Here is a 20,741-nt window from a genome sequence, read left to right as displayed (position 1 = left end):
TCCTGCATCTGTCACTTCTCTGGCAGTCTTCCAGAAAGCCTGTTGCTAGTAGTGTAAGCAAACATCTGATTTCTGTCTGTTTTGAATCTGACTCCTACAAACTTAATATGATGCCCCCTAAATCTTGCAGTAGAAGTGAATGCCCAATACCCACTCACCCTTTTGGTGCTGTTGTATTGCTTTACATAAATATTTGTTTAAATAAACATTGATCATGATTTTAATTTAAGAAGCAAATAAAACAATTGGAAATCCCAATCTTAAAATTTGCATTAGTAATATATTCTTATGATATTCATTTAGTGTTATCTGGAACTAAAGATGTTTCCATGAGAGAGTTTATTCCTTGCTATGGAGACAAATAACCTCCAACGGGGATGGGGTATTTTAGGCATTATTTATGTTATATTACTACATTGCTCTCTATGTGTGACTGCATTATAAAATCAGTTCTGAGCTGAAGGTAATTTACAAATGATCAGCAGCAAGCAAATTACTCTAGCTTAATGAGTTGCCACTTACTGCCTCTGTAGGCTCTTTTTCTGCTTTGGCCGTGAAGTTGGCTTACATTAATGTGCATTAATTTTGTTTCACAAATTCAATGATCAAGGAGGTCTAATGCTGCCATTTATCATGGCTCAACAGTGAGTGGGTAACTCCTTAAGTCGTGGCTACCTTGGTTGCTTATACCTGTTAGTCTGGACCTAGTGCAACATGCAGTGGGGCATTTTGCTGGGAAAACCTCACACCAATCCACCAATATTTGCAACAGCAACCCGCTTATCTCACAGTAGCAATTAAGGGGTTGGCTTTCAGCCATACAGACTGAAGTGTGTGAAATTATTATCTCTGAGACTATCTCACTCCTTGTATAGACAGCAGAGGTTCTGTAGCTGGATTTCCCTCTTTAGGGAAGAAGGGAATTGTTGGCAGGATATTCAATGCAAGGGCATCAAGACTTAGGTTCTTGATATCTCAGCTCAGATAAAATTTGGTAGAATTTGGCAATTTTTTGATGAAAAGACATCTGTTTGAGACTTTTCTTGGAGAGAACTGAGGATATTTTTGCTAATCAATGAAAGGGCTGTTTAAATTCTTATGGGAATGATTCTTATAGTGTTGGTGAGATTTTATTATATCACATATATATATCAAGAAAAAAAAAAAATGGGCAAGCCAGTTGGCCAGAGCTTTGTCACAGTGGCATACTCCAAAGCAGGACTTGATGTGGAAGTAGGGTAGAAAGTAAAATGAAACTGACTGAACCATCCTGCTCATCAGTACTCCTGAGAGCAAAAAGTGTTGAGAAGGTTTCCTATTGTAATGCAGAATCTAGATACACAAATATTCAAAGGGGGAAAAACCCAACCAACCAACCAAAACCAAAACCAAACCAAACCAAACCAAACAAAAGCCCCAAACAAACAAAAGCCTATCAACAACCAAAAAACCAAAAACCAAAGAAAGAAAGAATGCAGCAAGTTCCAGGCTAGTGGAGTTGCTGCAGGAAGACCCTTCAAAGAACTTTGCACAAAGCTGTTTAACAATGTAAGTGAACTTTCAGTGACATCTGCTTACTGGCTGCTTAATAAAAGCCTGACACAACTTTGAGCTATTCTTTTACAGACCTGATCTCAGCTTGCACAACTCCCAGACTCATCTTTTTCTTCCCATTTTTGGTTCCTCTTTTGCCTTCTTTTTTTTTTTCTTTCTTTTTTCCCCCCAATTCCTGTGACAATGGGGGGAATAATGGTACAAAGTTGTAGAACAAGATTTACTGCCATCATATTATATTGTGTTCTGTTGTTAGTTCCTTGCCTACATTTATGCTACAATTGCATTTCTACAGTTTAGGTTGTAAAAATGCCAGGTACCAACTGACATTCACTTAGGGTTTATAAAGTGCCTGCAAATGTATCTTATGCTCATTAAATATAAAGATTAAAATAATAGGGCAATATCTTGCCATATGATTGGGGATACAAGAATCCAAGCATCTGAAAAATGCATTTTAATTTTATTTATTGAAGTAAGAAAGATACTTGGAAGAGCTGCCTTCAGCCTGTGCCTTGAGAGGTGTGCAATTGTGCCATAATGGAGGGAATTGCCAAACGTTTCCACAATACTCTTTCAGATCTCTTTGCTCTTCCTTTAGTTATGCTTTCTGTGTGTTTTCCTGTTTTTAATCTGAACTGCTTGGTTTACTAAATAAACTATTAATCACAGTTTATGAGAAAAATTTAGTACTGAAAGGGAAGGGATTATACTTTCTAGGGTGAAATAGTCTAGATGTAGTTTTTTGAGCTAAGAGCTGCATTCTCAAGTTATGTGCTGAGCCAAAGAGGAACTGATCACCACAGACAGATGCAGTCACAAGACTGTTTTTCTGAGTCTTAGGAAAATACATTTCAAAGGTCTTGTCATCTGACTTCAATAGAGAAAGAGCTTAAAAGAAAAAAAAAAAAAAGATAAATCACACTGTCCTTGGGTTAAATTTTGGTTATATTCTTTTGTCCATAACAAGAGTGGGGAATAAAGTACCTAAAACTGCTATTGTTATGATGGAAACAATGTAATTGCTTGATTATAAGAACTTAAAAGTTTTAATATGTGCATTCTTTTGCCACAGATCTTGTATTACAGGTTGTAGCTTTTGTTTGATGTGCAAAGCAGGATTGTGCAATTCACTACTTGATGAAGAAAATTAATTGGCTATTTTATGCCAAAACTGAAAAGGAAATTTGTGTTTTGCATGTAGCAATGTAAAAACTTCTACAATTTTAAAAATTTAATTATTTTTTTCACTCTTAATACAGTTCAGTTGTTTTGGTTCTATCTATCTGGACCATGCCTTCACAGTTTTTCACAAGCAAGGCGTAAACTTCACCAACATGCAATATTTATCTTCTCGATTCAGAACTGGAAAACCTGTTGTGTTGATGACAATGAGGGTAAAAGCTGTGGCATTTTTGGTATGGGTTGTTAAGGAAGAAAGACTGATGAATTCCAGAGTTCTGAACACTTATGTGGCCTGTTAAGATCCTGAATGTGGTCTCTGTTCACCAGCTTTCTTCCAGCCTTCACTTGAAATTCTACATCTCCCCTTTATATGCACCCCATGCATTTGTGTCTGTGTTTAATCAGATTGTATCTGCATTTGCTTAAATTTCCAACTGAGTTTTCACTATCATGTTGAATTGTAAAGAGGTGCAGTTGCCATGCAGGTACACATTTCTTCCAGTACCCCAGCTGCATGTGTAGCAGCCTCCAGCACAAGAGACAGTACTGTCTTAAACTTATAATTTATATTTGTTTCATTAATGATTCTTGTATTACTTCACAAGGAAAATTTATTCATCATATTGTATCCTAAGTGATTGAATTTTGCTGCTGACTCCATTTTGGTAGTGCAATGAGATCCTATACTTTTTCTGAGGAATGCAATGTTCAGGATATCAATACTTTACTTGGGAACTGGTGTACTTCCTTATTGTATTCATATAATTGAAATGGCTCATTGTATGTGAATTTATCAGTACAAATTTCTGCAAAGGTGATAGCTTCTTAATTTTACTGCAGTCATTTGAATACAAATCAGCTAAAAGGCAACAAGTTGAGTTCCTTGGGAACTTTTAATCAAAATAGATGCTGATCTGCTTCTATCATGATACATGAGTGTTTTCTCCCGACCACAGCACCTGCATCTTTTTGAGATTTGTGTTGGTGCTTCATTCTGAGAGAGAGAATCCAAACAGAGAACTCCACTCAACAGGACTAGAAGAATAGGGCAATGTTTATTTCCTTTAAGTGCTGCAGAATGAAAAGAATTTAACACTTACATGGTACATCTTGTTCAACAAAAAGAGCATAAAAAGTTGATGCTTAACCTGCCAGACATCTGTTGGGAACTTAGCAGAGAGGAGGCAGTCCAGAGGGTTCTTGGAGTGTATGGAGGACAGCTTCTTGACGCAGCAGTTATGTGAGCCTCCTAGGGGTCAGGCCCTGCTTGTCCTGCTGTTCTCAAATAGAGAAGGGCTGGCAGGGGATGTGATGGTGGGAGGCTGTCTGGGGTGCAGCGACCATGAGATAGTGGAGTTTTCAATGTGCAGGGAAATACGGAGGAGCAATAACAGAACCCTCACTTTGGACTTCCGGAGAGCAGACTTCAGCTTATTTAAGCAACTAATTCAGAGAGTGCCCTGGGTAGCAGCCCTTAAGAACAAAGGTGTCCAGGATGGTTGCACCTACTTCAAACAGGAACTCTTGAAGACACAAGAACAGGCTGTGCCTGTGTGCTGAAAGATGAGCCGGCGGGGAAAGTGACCAGCCTGGATGGGCGAGCAGCTCCTGAAGGGAATTAAGGGGAAAAAAGAAGGTGTATCACCTTTGGAAAGGGGGAGAGGCAACTCATAATATGTTTAAGGATGTTGTTAGATCATGTAGGAGAAAATTTAGAGAGGCAAAAGCCCAGTTAGAGCTCAAGCTGGCCACTTCTGTGAAAGACAATAAAAAGCATTTATAAATATATGAATGCTAAAAAGAGGGGCAAGAAGAACCTCCACTCTTTATTGGACCTGGAGGGAAACACTGGAACTAAAGATGAGGCAAAGGCTGAGGTACTAAATACCTTCTTTGCCTCCATTTTCAACAGTAAAGCAGGAGGACTGCAGGATAACTGGCCTTCTGAACTGGTAGATGGGTTCAGGGACCAGTATAATCCCCCTGAAATCCATGAAGAAGTAGTTAGGGACTTGCTGAGCCACTTGGATACTCACAAGTCCATTGGACAGGATGGGTTCCATCCTAGGGTGCTGAGAGAGCTGGCAGATGAACTGGCCAAGCCACTCTCCATCATTCGCCACCAGTTCTGGCTCACCAGAGAGGTCCCAGATGGCTGGAACCTGGCCAATGTGATGCCCATCCACAAGAAGGGTTGGATGGAGGAACCTGGAAACGACAGGCCTGTCAGCCTGACCTCAGTGCCAGGCAAGATTATGGAGCAGATCATCTTGGGGGCAATCACAGTGCATCTGCAGGATGACCAAGGGATCAGGCCCAGACAGCATGGATTCAGGAAGGACAGGTCCTGCCTGACCAACCTGATCTCCTTCCATGATCAGGTGACTGCTTGGTGGATGTGGAGAAGGCTGTGGATGTAGTCTACCTGGACTTCAGCAAGGCCTTTGACACCATCCCCCACAGCAAACTCCTGGCCAAGCTGTCAGCCCATTTATTACATAGGAATCATAGAGTCATAGAATGTTAGGGGTTGAAAGAGACCTCTAAAGATCATCCAGTCCAACCTCCCTGCCAAAGGATCACCTAGGGCAGGTGTGGTGGCGAGAGAAAGTTCAGTTCTCCCCTCCCCCCCGGCAAAGAAACCACAGCTAACTCAGTCGGAGAAGCAAAAATATGGATAAGCTATATTTACGAGCAGGATGAAATGCAGATGAATATATACACAATATACAGTATTTACAATATATACAGAAATACACAGAAAACCTTTCTCTCCTCCAGCCAGGAGGGTCCCCCCTTCTGCCCCTGCCTCCCTTTTTTCCCAAAAAGGGGTTAGAGAGACAAAAGGTAATTATTAAGGAGGAAATAATGTTAGCTCAAAGCGTATGCAAGAATTAGTTTCTTATCTGGTTAGCTCAGTTAATTGACTCCCGTTAGTTGACTCCGTCCAGCACAGACAGAACACAGCTGTTGCTCACAGAGACTGAAAAAGACAGACTGAACTGACTGAGATTCAAACTGAACTAAAACTGAAATTTAAAGTTGCATTCTACCAATCTACCAATGAAATTCATTTAGAATATCTTTGTTTTCATTTTACACCAAAACATTCAGCCAGAGTGTTCCAGTAACTGTCCCTTTCTTAAAGGCACAGCCTAAAACTCTCACAGCAGCCCACACAGAAGTGCATCCAGGTGGGTTTCAAAAGTCTCCAGAGAAGGAGACTCTGCAACCTCTCTGGGTAGCCTGTTCCATCACTCCATCAGCCTCACAGTAATTTTTCCCTCATGTTTGGGTGGAACTTCCTGTGTTCCAGATTATACCTGTTGTTCCCTGTTGCATTAACTGGGCACCATGGAAAAGAGACTGTCACCTGCAACTTGACACCCACCCCTCAGATATCGATAGCTGTTAATAATATCCCCTCTCAGCCTTCTCTTAACAACACTAAACAAATAAATCTTTTGGAGATGCACATGTATGCATTTTAAGTCTGTATGTGGGCATATCTATATAAATGTATAAAAAAAATGTATATATGTACATAGAGCTTAGCATATAAAAATACATATTCCCCACTATTTAACTATATATATTGCTACTGGCCCCGATAGTGTTATTTACAGTTGAATATGATGAGTGTTCCTAGAAAGATGGGAAATCCTTATTAGCTGCAAGTATGTTTTTGTTCTATAAATCATCCTTTACCCTACAAACCATAATCATAATAAAATAAAATTCTTCTGATTTTTCTGAGCAGTATGAATATAGAGTTTGTATACTTTACAGTCATTTTCAAAACACCTTTACTAGACTGTGTCCAGATCTAGTGCCCTGAACACAAGAGGGACAGGGACCTGATGGAGTGGATCCAGAGGAGGGCCATGAAAATGATCTGGAACACCTCTCCTATGAGGACAGACTGCGGGAACTGGGCTCTTTCAGCCTGGAGAAGAGAAGGCTCCAGGGAGACCTAGTAGTGGCCTTCCAGTACCTGAAAGGGCCTACAAGAAGACTGTAAAGGGTATGGTGATGGTTTTAAATTAGAAAAAAGTAGGTTTAGATTGGCTCTTAGGAGGAAATTCTTTGCCATGAGGGTAGTGGAACACAGGAAAGTGTCTAGGAAGGTAGTGGAGTCTCCATCCTTGGAGATAGATGTTCAAGGTCAGGCTCAATAGAGCACTGGGCAACCTAATCTAGTGGAGGATGCCCCTGCTTACTGCTGTAGGGTTGAAGCAGATGACTTTTGGATGTCCCTTCCAACCCAAATCATTCTATGATTCTGTGATTCTATGATCAAAACCACTAAATGAGATGTGCTACAGGAGTCTCTTTTTAAACATTTTGGGGCATTTTAGGACATTAAGAGGGTATTTTCAAGTGCAAAACCTGGTGGTCCCTTAAAGATTACCCAAATCTGAATTAAATATGTGAAATTGCAAATATTTACAATATTTATTGCTCAGCAAAACAATGGCAGAATTCTCAGCCATATTCAAATGCTACTAAAGTATCTGAGCACTTTGGAGTCGTGTTTGAAAATTCATATAACAATGTGATTTTTCATTTTTAAACTATGTGAGTACTTTTGACCTTATGCTTCTGTTAGTCATCAAAAATGCAAAGGAATAACATCCTCAGTTAAAATACTACACTTGGATTGAGTAATAAGACTGGCTGTTGCAATCAATCCCCAAGCAGTTTAGATGACAAGTACCTGCTATCTAATGGATATAAATACCTTTTTGTTTTATATTGAATTTTACTAATTCCTTTGCTTCCTGGCTGTGAGCTATTGGTTGAAGTTGTCCACTGGGACATGCCTACTGTTCATACAATCTGCATGACTGATATGGATATAAATGAGGGTTTTTCCCCTGTTTTATAGTTCTTGTAGTCATTTGCCAGTCTCAATGAGTACATTCAGGCTCCTTATGAAAAACAGTTCTGCTAGCTGAATGGCAGGAAGTTTATGAGTTTGCTTGCCAGACTTCTTCAGATGTAAGAACCACTTGCTGCAGCTCTAAAAACAATATGACTGGTGCAGTAGTGATTTTCTGCACTGAAGCTGGGTGCCAGCAAGAGTTATGTACTGCAGATATTTTAGTGAACTCTGAAAAGACCACGCTCTGATACAACACTTCCAAATGCTTCTGCTACTGTGCATCTTTTTCCCATCATTGTCTTCTGTAGAATTTTATCTGTAGGAAACCAGTTTATGTGACTGTGCTATACTGTGTAACAAGGAATTTTTGCCCATATATTTTTAATATATTTCGGCTCTAAGGCATACCTCTAAGGCATTCCTGCATTTATTTGTTATATGCATTGTGGAAGAGCACAAAGAACACAGAAAACACTCCTGTGCCCACGACAGTTAGGACTGAACTGAAAATCTCTTGTGCTAGTTAGCAGCTACTTACACAGATGCCTAGCTGAGTTTCTTCTGAGACTGATTATTTTCTGTATTTTCTAACACTACTGAGGGGAAACACGTAGATCTCATTGGTCGCTAAATACTCTGTGTTGTGTTTTGAAATGGTACACTGCAATATAAATACTTTGTCTCTGCAAATAGTGCATGCTTTCTGAAATTGAAAAGTAAGCCTCTTGTAGTCACTCTAGAACAAACACGTCATTAGAAATGCTTGCTTTAATAGGTGTTCTGCTCTTGTTCAGTGTTTGTTAGGTTCAACTCCAGCCATGGATTCCCGGTGGAGGTTGATTCAGATGCCAGCATCCTCCAGCTGAAGGAGGCGGTTGCCCAGCGACAGGGAGTTCCAGCTGACCAGCTGCGGGTGATTTTTGCAGGGCGGGAGCTCAGCAATGACTTGACTCTGCAGGTATGTCTCCCTTGGCAGCTTCACTTCTGGACTGCTGCCAACTACACTGCCTCTGACTAATGCTGCCAATCTGATGTTCATGCCTGAGATCTAATAGAAAAAATAGTGCCTGGGGATTCCTTGAACTTTACTCCATACTGCTTCATTAATTCTGACCTTCTTAATTATGCATTAAAACAGCAAGCAGGAAGGATAGGGGAAGAGAGAATACGAGAGAGAGAGCACAAGAGAGAGCTGTGCCTAGTGAATAAATGTTTACTGACTACAGAAGCAAGCCATGCACAATTTCTGTGTCTGTTGAATTTCTATCTTACTTATTTCATTTGAATCTTAATGAAGAAGGATGTGAATAAATTGTTCTAAATCAGACTACACAGTCATCACATTTACAGAATTTGTAACCCAATTGTGACCCCTGGAGGATAGCTACATGGCTGCGGCTGCTCCATGTGCTGCTGCTGCATGAACAGATAGGTGAATGAGCTGCTGGAGATACTGTTCGAGATCAGAAAGTCCATAGAAGTGTACTCCAAACCACTGAACTCATAAATGTGTGCAGCTAAGAGAGGAGCAAGGAGCATGGAAGAGGGACTGTAAGTAGGTATCTGAATTTCAGCTCCTGAAGATTAGCTAACTATTCTTTTCAATAATGCAGAGGGGTGTTCATCTGAGGTGAGCAGTAGTAAACATGCTAACATAGGTTCAATTTTCTCTTCCTTGTTGTGTCTGCCACCATTGCCGGTGCTGCCGCAGTTGCTTTAGAAATATTTCTGTTTCTGCTGTATGCTCACTCAGATAGCCAGGGCTTAGCATAAGATCACATATTTAAGACATTTGGGGAACTTGGGGGAACTTCCTGGCCTTTCAACAGAGTGAAAATACTGATTTAAGAAATTGCTGTCCTTCTGTAGCCGTGTCAAAGAACTGCAGGTGTAATCTGTAGTAGTGTAGGTAGAAATACTTCAGATTAATTTGTACTCATATTTCAGAAGTATTGCTGCACTTACAATGGCTGCTAAACCTGGGTTCAGAAAGTCACTCCTGTGTTGATAACCCTATGATAATTCCTGCTTGGATATGATATTGATTGCTTTGCAAAGAGTTTTAGGAGATTCTGCATGCAAAGGAAGGTATAGAAATGTGAATTGTTGTCACTTTCCAACACATCACCTGTGGATACATATTCACGGCATAAATAGCAATACACTTCACTTATATGTAAAAACATATACATGCAAATGTAAGAATTAAAAAAAAAATTAAATCTTGTGACTTGTAGAAGTTGTCAGTTGCTGGTTGCTAGTTTTGGGTGTCTAGGTTGTTTTCTCAGAAGGTTTTGAACTGCTTAGAATTTCCTGGGAAGCTGTAGATATTTGTGTTATTACCATTTTATGTCAGTTTGAAGCACAGATTTTAAGCCCAGTTTTATACTTGCAACCAAGTTTGCTGTCAGCTACAATGTACAGTCTTTTTCCAGGGTAAATTGAAACTAGTTTTTGAAATATAGAGGCCTGCTCCTTTGCAATGTCAGAATTAACCGTGTGTAGTCAAGACATTATTATTTAGCAAACTGGACCTAGACTCATTTGTTTGACTCTCAGCTTCTAAAGCAGAGAGGAAGTTCAAAACCTGTCTCACATCATCTAATCTCTATACTTCTGTATTTGTCTTAAGTCTCAACTCTACAGGTAAGACATTCAGTCCTCACTGACAGCCTCAGGCAGCCTGGTGAGTACTGGACTGTGAGTAGGTGTTGCAGTCCACTCCCTGGCAGGGGAGTCCATATTGCACATCCTGGGGGGGACCAATGTCTCCACCCTGATGGAGCTGCCAAAAGTACAAACAGCTGTGCAGACCTTGAGCTTGGGGCAATACCTCAACCCTTCTCTGGGGGTAGAGATGGGGGATAAACTTGTCTGCAAAAGATGTGCTCAGATGGAGGACCTCCTGCAGCAGGTGGCTGTGCTGCAGGAGACAATCGAAAAGTTGCATAGTATAAGGGAGGTGAAAATGGAGAGAGATGGCTGGCTTCAAATGCAGTCTTCACTGAACCCACAGTTGGTGAAAAACTCAACATGAGCTGGCAATGTGTGCTTGCAGCTTAGAAGCCAGCCATTTCCTGTGATGCACCAAAAGAAGTCTGACCAGAAGGATGAAGGAGGTGATTATGCTCCTGTACTCTGCTCTCATGAGACCCCACTGGGAGTACTTTGTCCAGTTCTGATACCCCCAACATAAAAGGGACATTGAACTGCTGGAGCAGGTCCAGAGGAGGACCCCAAAGATGATCAGAGGGCTGGTGCACCTCCCCTATGAGGACAGGCTGAGAGAGCTGTGTCTGTTCAGCTTGGAGAAAAGCAGGCTCCAGGGAGACCTTATAGCAGCTTTCCAGTACTTGAAGGGGGCCTACAAGAAAGCTGGGAAGGGACATTTTACAAGGGTTTGTAGTGATAGGATGAGAGGGAAATGGCTTTAATCTGGAGGAGGGCAGATTTTGATTGGATATTTGTGCGTATGTGTTTATTTCTCAACACTAGAAGAACAGTTGAGAATTTGAGTGTTTGAGTTTCTGTGGTAGGCTTTTAAGAGCTTTTTGCATAAGCAGCTGAATACTAGTAAACCTTGAATGCCAGTGAGATACTAACTGCTGGCATTTGTGTTGCATTTGTAAATTCAGAGCTAACATCACATGCAAGCAAGTTAGCTAGCTCTTGTTTTCTAGACCTATGGATTGGCATGCAGAATAAGTAAGCACAGCATAGATATATACTCAGCTGATTGCTTTTAACTTACTTCAGTTTATGGTAATGTAGACTTTCTGGTAAGACCATTTTGTCATTCCATTTTTCTTAAGTTAATTTTTAACTTATTTGCCTAAGATACTGTGGGAGAATCTAGAGGTCAGGAGGGAGAGCTGATAGTATTAGAGATAATGAGATTATAGAATACATGGGAAAAGCTGCAATAATTGCAGGAGTATAGGGCAGGGATAGAGGAAATACCAAAGAATAGCAAACTTTATTGGCTCACTGAACAACTAGATTTGTCTTGACAGCTACTTAGGATCTAAAAAGCTAAAATGGGCAAACATTAAAAACTAATTAGTATAAGAAGGGAAGTACCAAGCTGAGATCTTAAATAAGTAATTTGATATAAACAAGAAAATTTAAAAAATTGTAGAAGGGATAGAAGTGAAATGTGTGGACACATTTAATTTGGTACCTTAGAAAAGTGCTTTGTTCTTGAAAAAAGAGAGGAAGATTAGACACTGATTCAGCTGTGCACAGAAATCAGTATCTGAGCTAGTGACTAAAGGGCAACTACTGAATTAGAGCCATAGTAAGGAAAGACTGGTAATGAGTGGATGAAGAATGAAACCTGTAAATTCAGATTTCATAAGGAGGAATGAAAGCAATAAGCGGCTTCCTGAAAGCACAGCAAATGGTGTCACTTTAAGGGTGCTATTATAAGAATGATGAAGAGCTCCCTGCTGATTACAGCTCACATTGGAATGAATAGAAGTAATTAATTAATATATATTCAGAATAGGAATTCTTTCAGAAGGGTGCCATAAGTATACGAGAACAGTGGTAGGACCTTCTCGCAGCAGTCTTACAATACTGTTCTTTAACTCTTAACAGAGTCACCAAAAGACTAAACAGGAGGTAGCTGTGTATCAGGAACACTGAAGTATTGTAACAGGAGATGATGGTTTAAACCAGCATCTCCTTTGTCTTCAAGAATGGCAAAATGCAGTTAACAAGGCTTCTGGAAGCAAAATACATATTATTTTTTATACCAATTTTGCTCAATGCAAATCATTTGTACTTTACTACTGGTTACAGATGCAGTATTACATTAGTACAGACTTGCTGTTTCTTGGAGAAATGAGAACTCCCTTGTGTGAAGAAAGTCTTTGCAGGGAGTTTGTAAGAGGTATTCCCAGTCTTACAGAACTTACACTGTAAATTAATAAAACATGATTTGGAGGGAATCAGTAGTCTGTCTTGTTCACAGTCAGTAGCAAAACAGGGATGGAATTAAGTCTTGCTTCCTAATCCAGTACCATTTCTTTTTGACAATGTTTCCTCTGTGAGGTAAATGTAGACAATAGATTTATCTGAAACAGAAAAGGACAAAGTATGTGATTAGTAGCAGAATTTTTTTGCTTTTGTGCAGTGCTGTGCTGAGACATCTTCTAAATCAGAATTAGAATAGAATAGAATAGAATAGAATAGAATAGAATAGAATACATAGAATACATCAGGTTGGAAGAGACCTTCAAGATCATCGCGTCCAACCCATCAACCAAGCCAACCCACCTAATCAACTAAACCATGTCACCTTTGATGGGAGCATAGGCTCAAAGCTTGGAGCATATGATTCATGTCAGTTTGGCTTTGACTGCTTCCATCCAAATAGGTGCTTTCTTAAAATAATTATACGTACATTCAACAAACAAACAAATATCAGCATTGCTAAGCTCTGCTATGTGAACCGATGAGCATAACTGAGAATTAGCAAAAAGGAATGTCATAACTGGAGTAGTAACACAGATGATCAGCTTTTCAGAGGAGGGGAAAGAGAAGTGGTGGAGGAAAAATAGTGCTGTAAGTAATATTAGCATGGAAAGGGCATGCTTCATTGTGGAAGGATTTCTGAGTAGTAAACAATTCGAGGTCAGTCCAGAGGGCACTCAGTTCAACTTAAGGCACTTTCCAGTGTGACTGTGGGAAAAGCTCAAGGACAGCAAGAGCACTGTGTGACAATAGGTCTAAGTTTTGTATCTGTGAGATTTTATGTATTTCTGAAAGTAGGGTATTGCTAATACAATTGTTCTTAGTGAGCAATGGGGTTTTTAGCAGAAATCACATATTTGACCAACAGAACATTACATTTTATCAAAGAAGGACCTTGTGTACCAAAATGTATGGCAACTTTCTTACTCTCTAAACACAACTCAGTACAATAGAACCACCAGCATTTCTTCTATTTCTCTGTCAGTTTACTGAATGTACAAGGGCGAAACCAGGTGACACAGTGCAAAATGTGTCCCTAACCAGCCAAACCCCCCTCACCTTTGTGCTCCCCCCCATGTGCTTGTTATAAACCTATGAACACAAGATTAGAGCTAGTCTTTTGACACACAAAACAAGCAGGGCCTTTCAGTGCAACCCACAGTTTGATATATAGGATACCAAATCACTCACAGGAACATCTTTGGTATTCAGCAGTTTTGTGGGTGACAGAGTACATTTGAGCCAACATTTGCATATGTAAACACTGTTTGGAGAGATTTGCTCACAGACATCTTGACTGAATCAATCACCTGTGTGAAATTCAAAGAGAGAAAATGATTTTATGTCTGTGTTTAAATCAGTATTTTGGGTCAATATTTGATCAGCCTGTGGATCTTTTCTTGCCTGTAAAGCTGGAAGAGGTGTGTGTTATATTTCTTCAAAACAGAAAAATCTAGCTGAGGAATACTTAGGCACATTACAGTAATAAAGGAACTCTTTTGGATGGCTGCAGACTCACTGTATGTGATAACAGAGACTCTACACGTTAAGTAAGTTTGTCCAAGGTTTGCGGTGTTATATGCCCATAATGAATGCAGAAAGTACCATGTAGCCGTATTTGGTATGGAATTAAACTAGGGCCAGCTCTACAGGTTTTCCATATCTGTTTGAGGACACATTGTTCATTAATTGTTCTGGCAGATCAAGATCTGACAGCATTAAAAATTAAGTAAGTAACACATTTCCATTCTGCTTTTAAGTGATTACCATTCTGTTCTTTTAATACTGGATTAAGAAATGGGACAGAGGGACAGAGTATATGTGGATCATTCTTTAACATTGAATGTTTTATGTCTGCAAAATAAAATCATAAAGGAAGAACTGGAAACTTAACTGTTGCAAATACATTTTAAAATACCAAATATGACCCTTCAATGGAAAGGTGGAATTATAATTTCATTATAATTTCTTTGCTTTAGTCTTGATTTTACATATTTAAGCTTTTTGCAAGTACCTAAAATGCCGTATGTAATACATTAATATTTGTAATTATCAAGGTCACATATCTATTTAGTAAACTGGTCTGGGTTTCTTCCTTCTTTTATTTTTTATTTTAAAGCTTTTCCTACTCATTTTAATTGAAAATGTGAGGGGAAAACTTAAATGCTTTATATCTGATTACAGTTTTCATCACCCATGATCCTTCATACTCTAAGAGACACAGAATTACTCCTGTTAGGAGTGTCTTCGATGGGAAGAAGTGGTTAAAGAAAAAATAAAAAGAAGAGAGTTGTTGCATTATGAGAGCAAAGATCCCCTGTAAGAAAATAACACTGTTCATCCTAAAAAATAGCACCAGTGCAGGCTTAAAGAGAAGTAAGACAATTATTTTAGGAGCTATTGAAGCAAAAGTTAGGTATATAATTCCTTAGCTATTTCATTGGAGCAACCCTCAATGAATTTAGAATTTTTAGAGGCTTTCTTATGAAGTCTGAGAGGCTGTTGAAGAAATGAATGTGAAGTGTTTAGGGGAAAAAAACCTCAGTAATGAGCAGAATGGAGCAATACAATTTTTCTCCTCATTTAGACCAAATAAATCATCAAAAGTACCTGTTCCACAAATTAAATTGCTTTCACTTTTTTCATATACAGAGCAGGTTGTTATTTCTTCAGGTACAACACTGGCTTCATTGATTTACTCAAAATGACGACATTGACTTTCCATGAGCCAGCATTTTCCCTGCCATTCTCTGTCACTCTGATTTCCTCTCTCATTTATTCCTCTGTTCTTTCATCCTTTTTCTCTTCCAGGTGTGTGCACACACATACACACAAAATCCTTATTGTCTTGTAGGAGTACCACAGTTAGCGTGAAATGCTTGCACCTTCCATCCACAAATGTATGGAAGTGACTCCCATTCCTGCTGAGTCCAGTGTCCAGTGCTGTTCCAGAATGAATTACCAGTGTTTTCCTCTTTTTTGCTGCTTTCCTTATTAGTAGTTCAAGTCACTTTTCCTGCTTACACCTCTGCGTTTCCCAGACAAGCCCAGTTCTTTGAAATCCTATTTCTATCCAGCATTTCTGGCCCATTGCAGTGTTACAACAGTAGGAAACTAGATGTTCTTTCTAATCTTTCCTTTTCCTTACCTATTAAAGAAAGAGGAAGAGAGTGAAAAAACTAAGTTGCTTTGCAGATCATCTTCCCTGCCTGTGAGCAGACATTGTCTTCTGCTTATGGTTCCTGTCTCTCATTGGGTGATGAGCTTCTGTACTAACTGTTGACGGCCTTGTTTTCTGATGTTCTTGTGTCTAACCAAGTAGCTGTCAGATCTGCAAAAGGCTAGAGAACTACAGGATAATTTGCAGTGAGTGGGAAGGCCTTGTGGGAAATCTGGGGAGGATTGTTTCATCTCTTGATGCCAGTGTTCCTGGCAGGAAAATAGGCAGGCCCTCTTGTGAGGTACTGGGATTCATGCTTTATCTTCGTATCAGTTTGTCCATAGATGTGTGGTGATGTATAAAAGGTTATCACCTTATTTTGGGTATGTTTTGAAAAGGTAAATATTAGCAATTTTTTTTGTTGATGAGATCACACTTCTGTTAGCAGAGTTGCTAGTTTTATGCTAGAAGTAATATAAGAAAAGATACTACTAATGAAACATCTTTAAACTTCAAAACCATTTCTAATATAGTTCTTCCCTATTAACTATTTGACATAAAACAGTATGATGGAAATATATAAAAGTTTTACTGTCGTATATTGGTATGCATGATATACCTGAGCTCTGACTTTGTGATTTGTTTCTTATAGAGCTCATCCCAAATTATCCTATAAAATATTTTTACTGTACTACCTTAGCATCTTTTACATATCCATCTATTCCTATCTTTCACAGTATGTGGCGTAATGTGAGAACAGAACAGATAAATGTATGCAATTATGTTTAGTACAGAAAATAATAGCTACTTTCCTCTTTAACCAACATCATATAACCTTTATTCCTGCCTTATTTTCATTACCCTAGATGGTGATTTGGGGGTATTTGTTTACCATTTATCTTAGAGCAGTGTGTTTATTACTGCAGCTTAAGCACACATAATTTAAAGTATCTGAGCTTCAGGAAAGGAATAATCAATCCAATTTTAAAACATTTTCATGTTTCTACTTTCTGAATTTTGTAGCAAAAGTGTCTCAATGGCCATAAATGGCAATAATTTAAAATTGCCAACTAGGTATATATAATTAGAATCCTTATTCTTTCTGAAAAAGTTCCCTTTTTCTTTATTAATAGTGGAAACAGTAGTGCTTTTCTTCTGATTGTACTGAGATGCTCAACTTTATTATACTGGAATTTTTATATAATATTTTATGTAACTTTTGTGGAAACTTATGTTGGTTTTCTCAAACTAATTTTTTGAATTTATGTTCTGTCACTGTGACAAACAGAAGAGAGAAAGTGGAGCAGCAATTCATCAGAATAATAAGGGGAAGAAAGGATACATGCAGAAATGTACACCATGCTGGTATAAACATTTTTACACAGGCTATCAGAAAGCTAGAAGGACTGTGGGAATTTCAGATAAAAAGGGTTCAGCTAGACCTGAAAGGTTTGACAAAGAGAGAGTTATGCTTAATTACATGGTATTTACTAAATGTGAGGGAGATTAGATGAGCAACCAAAGGAAAATCTATTATAGAGCAGGGTTTGTGAATCAACTCAGATGGAAATAGAATAGAATAGAATAGAATAGAATAGAATAGAATAGAATAGAATAGAATAGAATAGAATAGAATAGAATAGAATAGAATTAACCAGGTTGGAAAAGACCAACCAAGATCATCAAGTCCAACCTGCCACCCTACACCATCTAATCAACTAAACTGTGGCACCAAGTACCCCATCCAGTCTCTTCTTAAACACTTCCAGTGATGGTGACTCCACCACCCTTCCCTGGGCAGCCCATTCCAATGACCAATCACTCTTTCTGTGAAGAACTTCTTCCTAACATCCAACCTAAACCTGTGTCCTGTTCCTGTGTCTTCAAGAACTCTTTCTTGAAGTAGGTCCAGCCCTCGTGGACCCCTTTGTTTTTAAGGGCTGTTTCCCAAGATACCTTCTGAGTTAGTTCCTGGTTTCAGCCCCTTCCCCCTTCAAATCTAGTTAAGATTAGGTTAAGATGTATTTGAGTTGACTGCAAAAGCAAGGAAACCCAAGAAATAGGATTGCAAAAGCATGTGAATTAACAGCAACCACCAGAAAGCCCAGATTGAAACGATTTCCAGTAACTAGTGAATGGGAAATTTTCAATGCATTAATGTAAATTGCAATGTAATACTTTTTGGGGACAATATAAAGAACTAAAATCAAGGCCTGACATCTAAAATAACAGAGATGAATGTGCTATTGTCTTCAAAAGAGGTGTGATTACATTATAGAGATCTTACTTTAAGTGGTAGACCCACTCAGTGTGTCCTCAGACCTACATTATTTCCTAAATATATCATCAGATAAGATTTAAGACTTGTCCTTTTCAAAATGGTGGTCTTTTTAAAAATTACAAAGACTGGAATGAATGATTTTTAGTATGTTTTTCAAGAAGTGGAAAAAACCCCAAAGGGAAGAACAGGAAGCCATGCAAGTTTATTGCCTAGGAAACCATTTTAGGAAATACTCCAGCTCATTTACCTGACTTGTGGTGTGCAGTGAATCCATTACCTACAAAAATAAATTGAAACAAAATATTAAGCTTGCTCAACATTTTCAACCCAAAATGTTGGCCATTGGCCAGCATTAGTGCATATAGCACTATTCAGCACTATTCAGCCAGGTAAGCACTCAGGCTTATTATAAATTAGAGCTATGAGTTCTAATTCTGATTTCAGAAGAGTAGAGAGGCTAGATGCAGTACCACATAACAGTATTAATACCTACACTACTGCAATGATTTGTGTTCTTGCTTTTCAGAGGACCATTCTGTAAATGCCATCCTTTATCACTGCAGAGGTAATAAAAACAGCATCCCCAGAAGTGTTCATTTCCAATGGATTTCATTGCTGATCTCATCTATTTAAGTGAATGCAAATGAAAGTTTTCTGTCCTGTTTCTCTGAAGGATTGATGCATTTCTGACTTGTGAGCACTGCACGTTGTCAGTCTCCAGAAACAAATGGAGGAAGATTGACACAGAATGGGTTCATCCCTCAAGTAGCCGCAAGATTTAATCTCCTTGCATCTCTGGGTATATATGTGTCAGTCTTAAAGTAGTCTGTGAATTACTTATCTCCTGACATAATTCAAATATCTCAGAAATGTTATTTTTCTATTAAAAAGAATAATTGACTTTGCAAGGCCTCTGTGGGCTATAGAAAATATTGAAAAATTATTACTGATAAATATATGAAAGAGAACTGGAAAGAGTTCATTGTATTCACAATTATGGAAACTTTCAAATGGTCTGCTATTGCATCACATTAGGAGAGACACTGCTTCCTTTGTAAGTAATTTAGTGTGATGTATTGTACATTTATCGTTAAAGCTATTGGACTTTTCTAGTGGGAAGGAACAGTAATAGTACTTCAGGATATAATCTAGCTCACAGTAGGGCAAGTATCTGCAGTTTTAAAGTTGCACTGCACTGGAGACTATCAGTAAACACCAAGTTTTCTAGTGCTGTGTACATGAAGACAAGTTGCATTGAAGTTTAGAAAAGAGAGAGAGAAATAACCTTCCATAAAATAAGAGGAAGATGAGGTTTGGTTTTGAGGCTTCTTTTGTCATTGCCCACTGTAAAAACTCCTTGTGGTAACTTCATTCAGCCCTTTTTATGATGATATTGGCATAATGATGTTTCAAAATGTGCATATCAGAAATGGCATGCAATGTCTTCTTCCTGAAGAATTATGTTGTCACCTGACTCCATGACACTACAGGGAGGAGGCCGAAGTGTATATTTTAGCCTCTCTATAACTTTTTAATCCTTATAGTTCTGTAATTTTATGTTGCTTCAAAGAAGACTGCTTCCATTTTCTTGACCAAAATGGAATTTAAAGAAATGGCTTATTTGGCTATGTGAAGCTGGTAAATTTCTCTTGGAACTCAGGAAAATTTTGTGACATGCATCTATTTCTGATGTAAATTTATTTATACTAATTATTTGTTATCCTTTTTCATTATTCAATAGTAACTTCCATCTATGTGATGTGGTTATATTAGGGTGCATTAATTCATTTCCAGCTTTTCATCCTGGAATGTGAACTGCTGGGCTGAGCTGCAGGAGGCACTGCAACCTGCTGTTAAAAGTGTAAAAAAATAATCACAGTGCAATCTGCCAAAAATTGCTACTTTTGTATTTAAGTCTAGCGGTGTGTAGTCTATGTTAAGGGCTCTTTCTTGTGCAGTCAAGATACATGGACTATGTAAGAAAAAGTAGTTCTTCCAGATACTCTGCTTATTCACTTCTCATTTGGAGATACTTTTTTTGTTGTTGATCTCAAATGCGTTTGCTGTAGTCAAGATTTCATCCAATGCAGAGTTCAGGTTGATCATCTGAGGTATCACAGTATCACAGTACATTAGAGGTTGAAGGTACCTCAAGAGATCATTGGGTCCAGTCCCCCTGCCAAAGTAGGATCACTTAGGGTAGTCTGCACAAGAATGCATCCAGGTGGGTTTTGAAAGTCTCCAGAGAAGGAGACTCCACAACCTCTCTGAGGAGCCTTTTCCAGTGCTCTGTCACCCTCAGTGTAAAGAAGTTTCTCCTCATGTTGAGGTGAAATCTTTTATGTTCAAGTTTGTATCCATTGTTCCTTGTCTTATTACTGTGCACCACCAAAAAGAGCATGGCCCCATCCACTTGACACCCACCCCTCAAATATTTATACACATGGATCAGATCCCCTCTCAGTCTCCTCGAGACTAAATAGCCCCAGGAATCTCAGTCTCTCTTCATAGGAGAGGTGCTCAAGTTCCCTAATCATCCTCATGGCTCTTCATTGGATTCTCTCCATCAGTTCTCTGTGTTTCTTGAACTAGGGAGCTCAAAACTGGACACAGTATTCCAGGTGTGGTCTCACCAGGGCAGAGTAGAGAGGTAGAACTTCCCTAGACCTGCTGGACACACCCTTCTTGATGCACCCCAG

General features: G+C 38.9%; 1 protein-coding gene across 1 annotated transcript in view; it reads left to right on the top strand.

Annotated features, from left to right (window-relative positions):
• The window catches only part of PRKN (parkin RBR E3 ubiquitin protein ligase), a 739,568-nt gene that overhangs the window by 113,656 nt on the left and 605,171 nt on the right, over positions 1-20,741 (top strand). Inside the window, exon 2 of the mRNA XM_054162766.1 lies at positions 8,419-8,582. Within this exon, the coding sequence (XP_054018741.1) occupies positions 8,419-8,582 (164 nt within the window). The remainder of the gene's footprint in view (positions 1-8,418; positions 8,583-20,741) is intronic.

The sequence above is a fragment of the Dryobates pubescens genome, chromosome 6, assembly GCF_014839835.1.
Source record: "Dryobates pubescens isolate bDryPub1 chromosome 6, bDryPub1.pri, whole genome shotgun sequence".
Lineage (NCBI taxonomy): Eukaryota > Metazoa > Chordata > Aves > Piciformes > Picidae > Dryobates > Dryobates pubescens.
Note: the sequence above shows the minus strand (reverse complement) of the source record. Positions and strands in the feature narration are given on the sequence as shown.